The 6,060-nt window shown below is 46.9% G+C and overlaps 1 protein-coding gene across 2 annotated transcripts in view; it reads right to left on the reverse strand.

Moving 5' to 3' along the window:
* The window catches only part of DNAH3 (dynein axonemal heavy chain 3), a 212,967-nt gene that overhangs the window by 41,349 nt on the left and 165,558 nt on the right, over positions 1 to 6,060 (reverse strand). For both annotated transcript variants that reach the window (XM_077986427.1, XM_077986426.1), the window contains 2 exons: positions 5,655 to 5,871; positions 1,766 to 1,948 (listed from right to left, as the gene is read on the reverse strand). In XM_077986427.1, the coding sequence (XP_077842553.1) occupies positions 1,766 to 1,948; positions 5,655 to 5,871 (400 nt within the window). The remainder of the gene's footprint in view (positions 1 to 1,765; positions 1,949 to 5,654; positions 5,872 to 6,060) is intronic.

The raw sequence follows: 6,060 nt of genomic DNA on the forward strand, positions 1-6,060 counted from the left end.
CATGTTGACCAGGCTGTTCTCGAACACCTGACCTCAAGTGATCTGTCCACCTTGGCCTCCTGAAGTGCTGAGGTTATAGGCATGAGCCACCTCTCCTGGCCCCATCTGTCATTCTGAAGTCTCAAAGTAGTTTTAATGCTCAAATGTAACCATGTACTTCAAAGTGCTTTGTGAAATATACAACATCACATCAATGCTAATAGAATAAATAGATTTTCTTTTACTACCTGAATGTAGGTCAAGCCCTTACCAGGACTATTTCCTCTCTGGCACAAGAATCACCTTCAAGTGGGTTTCCTCTAGGTTCAACATTCTGTCATTCAACAAATATTTATTCCACGCCTACAACACACCAGGCATAATTGAGCAAAAATACGATAGAGGCGAAAGAAACAGCCATGTGGATATCAAAAGGAAGGGCATTCTGTGTAGAGGGAACAGCCAGTTCAAAGGCTCTGGGGTGGGAGTGTGGGTTATGATTATTGAACGAATAGCTAGGAGATCAACGTGGCCAGAGTACAAGGAATGAAGGAAAAGTGGTAAGAGATGAGGTCAAAACAGATTGGGTCTTTTTGTTTGTTTGTTTTTGAGACTGGGTCTTGCTCTGTCACCCAGGCTGGAGTGCAGTGGTGCGATCTGGACCCACTGTAGCCTCAACCTCCTGGGCTCAGGACTCACCCACCTCAGCCTCCTGAATAGCTGGGACCATACGTGCATGCCACCACAGCCGGCGAATTTTTTTACATTTTTTGTAGAGATGGGGTTCTCCATGTTGCCCAGGCTGGTCTTGAACTTGGCTGGTTGTGAACTCCAGCACTGAAGCAATCCACCCACCTCAGCCTCCCAAAGTACTGGGATTACAGGCATGAGCCACTGCACCTGGCCACTTTTTTGTTTTGTTTTTTAGACAACACAAGGTCTTGGTCAGCTACTCTGGAGGCTGAGGCGTGAAGATCACTTGAGTCTAAGTGTTCAAGGCTGCAGTGAGCTATGGATTGCAGTGGTATGATCCTAGTTCACTATAGCCTCAAACTCCTGGGCTCAAGCAAACCTCCCACATCAGCCTCCTGAGTAGCTGGGACTACATGGGTGTGCCACTACACCTGGCTAACTTTCTTAGTTTTATTTTTGTAGAGACAGGATCTTGCTATGTTGCCCAGGCTGGTCTTAAATTCCTAGGCTCAGGTGATCCTCCTGCCTTTGTCTCCCAAAGCTCTGGGATCACAGGTGTGAGCCACCACACATGTCCATATGTTGGGTCTTAATGCTTCCTGGATTCAACCATGTTTCAGAGCAACTTGCTTCATCACTTATCAGCTATGTGATGCTGGGAGAGTCACCTACCCCTTATTATTATTATTATTTTTTTAGACGAAGTTTCACTCTTGTCGCCCAGGCTGGAGTGCAGTGGTGCAATCTCGGCTCACTGCGACCTCTGCCTCCCAGGTTCAAGCAATTCCCCTGCCTCAGCTTCCTCAGTAGCTGGGATAACAGACACACACCACCATGCCTGGCTAATTTTTTTTTTTTTTTTTTGTATTTTAATAGAGACGAGGTTTCACCGTGTTGGTCAGGCTAGTCTTGAACTCCTAACCTCAGGTGATCCACCTCCCTTGGTCTCCCAAAGTGCTGGGATTACAGCTGTGAGCCACCATGCCCAGCCTTGCCTACCCTTTCTGAGCCTCACTTTTCTCATCTGTGAGATGGACATAACCATGCTCATTCAGCAGCACTAGTTCCCTCCCTTTCTTCTTGGTCTTTCTACCTTGATTCCTTGGGCAATGGCAGCAGCAACATTGGCTTCTTTTTCATCTGCCTGCACCAGAAGTTTCTTTGCATCAGCTTCTCTCGTCTCTGCTTCAATTTTCACCATCATCTTGGCAGTTTCCTCAGAGGTGAGGATGAGTTGAGGTTGAAGAGCGGTCAGTTCTCTTTGCATGACCGCTACCTAGCAAGGAAAGAGGTGGGAGGAATCCAGGGTCAGCACTGAAAATGGCAAAGTAGACAAGAGTTGAAAGGATTCTTCAACCTATGACATAAGCAGAAAATATGTACTAATGATTTTGACATGGTCCTGGGTACAGATTTGTTTCCTAGTGATTATCTCACAGGTTTTTCTTTTTTTTTTTTTTTTTTTTTTTTTTTTGAGACGGAGTCTAGCTCTGTTGCCCAGGCTGGAGTGCAGTGGCCGGATCTCAGCTCACTGCAAGCCCCGCCTCCCGGGTTCACGCCATTCTCCTGCCTCAGCCTCCCGAGTAGCTGGGAGTACAGGCGCCCGCCACCTCGCCCGGCTAATTTTTTTTGTATTTTAGTAGAGACGGGGTTTCACCGTGTTAGCCAGGATGGTCTCGATCTCCTGAACTCGTGATCCGCCCGTCTCGGCCTCCCAAAGTGCTGGGATTACAGGCTTGAGCCACCGCGCCCGGCCTAGAATTTATTTATTTATTTATTTATTTGACAGAGTCTCGCTCTGTCGCCCACGCTGGAGTGCAGTGGCACAATCTTGGCTCACTGCAACCTCCGACTCCTGGGTTCAAGCAATTCTCCCGTCTCAGCCTCCCAAGTAGCTGGGACTACAGTCACACGCCACCACGCCTGGCTAATTTTTGTATTTTTAGTAGAGATGGAGTTTCACCATGTTGGTCAAGCTGGTCTCGAACTCCTGAACTCAGGTCATCCATCCGTCTCAGCCTCTCAAAATGCTGGGGTTACAGGTGTGAGCCACTGCACCCAGCCAAGAAATTTTTTTTAACTACATTTTTTTTGGCTTGTAATCCCAGCAATTTGGGAGGTAGAGGTGGGAGAATCACTTGAGCCCAGAAGTTCAAGACCAGCCTGGGAAACATAGTGAGACCCAGTCTCTACAAACTTTTTTTTTAAGTTAAAATATATTTTTTTCTTTTTTTGAGATGGAGTCTCACTCTATCACCCAGGCTGGAGTCCAGTGGTGAGATCTCAGCTTACTGCAACCTCTGCCTCTTGGGTTCAAGCAATTCTCCTGCCTCAGCCTCCCGAGTAGCTGGAATTACAGACATATGCCACCACACCTGGCTAATTTTTGTATTTTTAGTAGAGACGGGGTTTCACCATGTTGGTCTTGAACTCCTGACCTCAGATGATCCACCTGCCTTGGCCTGCCAAAGTTCTGGGATTACAGGCATGAGCCACTGTGCCCAGCCAAAATTATTTTTTAAAGCTACATTTTTTTAAAGGCTGTGAATTAAAAACATAGCTGAGATAGAAGTTACTTTCAAAGATACTTTTTCCAATAGTACTGTGGACTAAATAGTACTGTGGACTAAATGTTTGTTTCCTCCTCAGATTTATATGTTGAAGCCTAATCCCCACTTCGATGGTAATTATAAGTGAGGCCTTCGGAGGGAATTAGAGTTAGAAGAGGTCATAAGGGTGAGGCCCACATGATGGAGTAAATGCCCTTATATAATAAAAACAGGAAGCCACATGAGATCTGTCTCTTCCCACTATGTGAGGACACAGCAAGAAGGCAGCCGTCTGCAAACCAGGAAAAGAGCCCCCACCAGACACTGGATCTGCTAGTGCCTTGATCTTGAACTTCCCAGCCTCCAGAACTACGAGAAATAAGTAAATGTTTGTTGTTGAAGCCACTCAGTTTAGGATATTTTGCTATGGCAGCCCAAGCTGACTAAGACAAACAGTCTGATGCTCTATAAAACATTCCTGCCAAGTAGTTTTCTGGTCTCTGAACTCCTCTAATAATGGGGAGCTCACCACCTCTCATGGAGCTTGTGCCATTTTTCAGACAATTAAACCCATTAGGCTGGGCTCAGTGGCTCATGCCTGTAATCCCAGTATTTTGGGAGGCCGAGGTGGGCAGATCACTTGAGGTCAGGAGTTTGTGACCAGCCTGACCAACATGGTGAAACCCCATCTCTACTAAAAATACAAAAATGAGCCAGGCGTGGTGGCACGTGCCTGTAATCCCAGCTACTCGGGAGGCTGAGGCAGGAGAATTGCCGGAATGTGGGAGGTGGAGGTTGCAGTGAGCTGAGATTGCACCACTGCACTCCATCCTGGGTGATCGAATGAGACTCTGTCCAAAAAAAAAAAAAAAAAAAATTGACATTAGATTTTCTTGGTGCAGAGCTAGAATTTACCCCCCTGAAGTTTCACTCACTGGTCCTGATTCTGCCTTTTAAGGCAGCTCAGACAAACAGGGTTGGGTTTCTTGTATTTGGAGAGAGTTTTCTTGACCTTGTACGCAATGCCCCCAGTGAGTCTGTGTGAGACCAGAAGCATGGCAGGCTGACCTGGTTAGGAACACAGGTTTTGGAGTCATGCAGATCTAAGTTTCAGTTCTGGCCTGACCACTCGCCAGGCTGTGTGATCATGGGCGAGTCACCTGGCCTCTCTGTGTCCTGGTTTCTTTGTGTATCACATGGAGATGATAACAAGACTTTCTTCACACACATCAGACAAACAGTCTGATGCTCTATAAAACATTCCTGCCAAGTAGTTTTCTGGTCTCTGAACTCCTCTAATAATGGGGAGCTCACCACCTCTCATGGAGCTTGTGCCATTTTTCAGACAATTAAACCCATTAGGCTGGGCTCAGTGGCTCATGCCTGTAATCCCAGTACTTTGGGAGGCCGAGATGGGCAGATCACCTGAGGTCAGAGTTTGAGACTAGCCTGGCCAACATGGCAAAACCTCGCTTCTACTAAAAATACACAAAGTAGCTGGGCATGGTAGCACGCACCTGTAGTACCAGCTATTTGGGATGCTGAGACAGGAGGATCACTTGAACTCAGGAGGTGGAGGTTGCAGAGAGCTGAGATTGCGCCACTGTATTCCAGCCTCGGTGACAGAGCAAGACTTCGTCTCAAAAGAAATAATAAAATAAAGAGACAAGGTCTCACTCTGTTACCCCGGTTGGAGTGCAGTGGTATGATCATAGCTCACTATAGCCTTGAACTCCTGGGCTCGAGTGATCCTCCCACCTCAGCCTCCCAAGTAGCTGGGACTACAGGCACATGCCACTACACTTGGCTAATTTTATTTTATTTTATTTTTTGTAGAGATGGGGTCTTGCTATGTTTCCCAGGCTGGTCTCAAGCAATCTCCTGGCCTCAAGTGATCCTCCCACTTTGACCTCCCAAATGCTGGGAGGCGTGAGCCACTGCACCGGGCCTTCACCTTTTTATAGAAGAGGAATCTGAGGCCCGAGGCAGTGAAATAACATGCCCCTGGCTCTACAGCTGGTATGCTGTAGAGATAAATTTGGGCCCAGATCTGACTCCACAAAGATATCTTGAACCATTCACTACCTTATCCTGCCCATGTCCTCACAAGGTGAGACAAGGGAAGCACTCACCTTGAGTACAAAACTTAAGGGGGCATTAAAAAGAAAGTACTCAAGATAAATAATACATTATTGCAATAGGTTAAGAAACCAAAATTAATGCAAAAACCCATGATGAACAAAAGATCAAAATCTTAAAGACAGGATCCCACAGGGCAGGGATTACAGTGATGTAGGTAAGGTAAGCTCTGCCAATGCAGGGTCACATTCTGCTTGATTTGGTGTCCTCTTAATTCTGCACCTGAACACATGCCTCGGCATATCCACCTCATCCCCGGCCTCTCCATCTCTGTTCTATTTTGGCAGTGCTCACCTGTGAAGCTGCAAAGTCGAGTTTCTGCAAGCCTGTCAGGTAGCGGTTCCTCATCATAGCCACCTCTTGCCTCTTGCTATTCAGGAGCGTCTTGAAGGTTAGAATCAATTCGAGGTAGGAGGTGGGGGTAACATAGTTGTGTCTTCGAAGTTTGTTGTAATAATCGAGTGACAGCTTCTTGACGCTCTCTTGGAAATATTTGCACATGGAGACGACCCTGCCGAGGACACCAAGGCGGTTAGGCAGGACCGAACGTCCTCCAGGGAGATCCAGTACAGCTTTGGTTATAGACATGAGGGTGTGAGAAGACACATACACTGATGATGATCCACTAGAATCCAAACTCTCTGAAGACACGTCAACAGAGCCAAGGCAGAGAAGGATGGGGCAGGTGCACAGGTGCATA

Source organism: Macaca mulatta, chromosome 20 (assembly GCF_049350105.2).
Source record: "Macaca mulatta isolate MMU2019108-1 chromosome 20, T2T-MMU8v2.0, whole genome shotgun sequence".
Taxonomy (NCBI): domain Eukaryota; kingdom Metazoa; phylum Chordata; class Mammalia; order Primates; family Cercopithecidae; genus Macaca; species Macaca mulatta.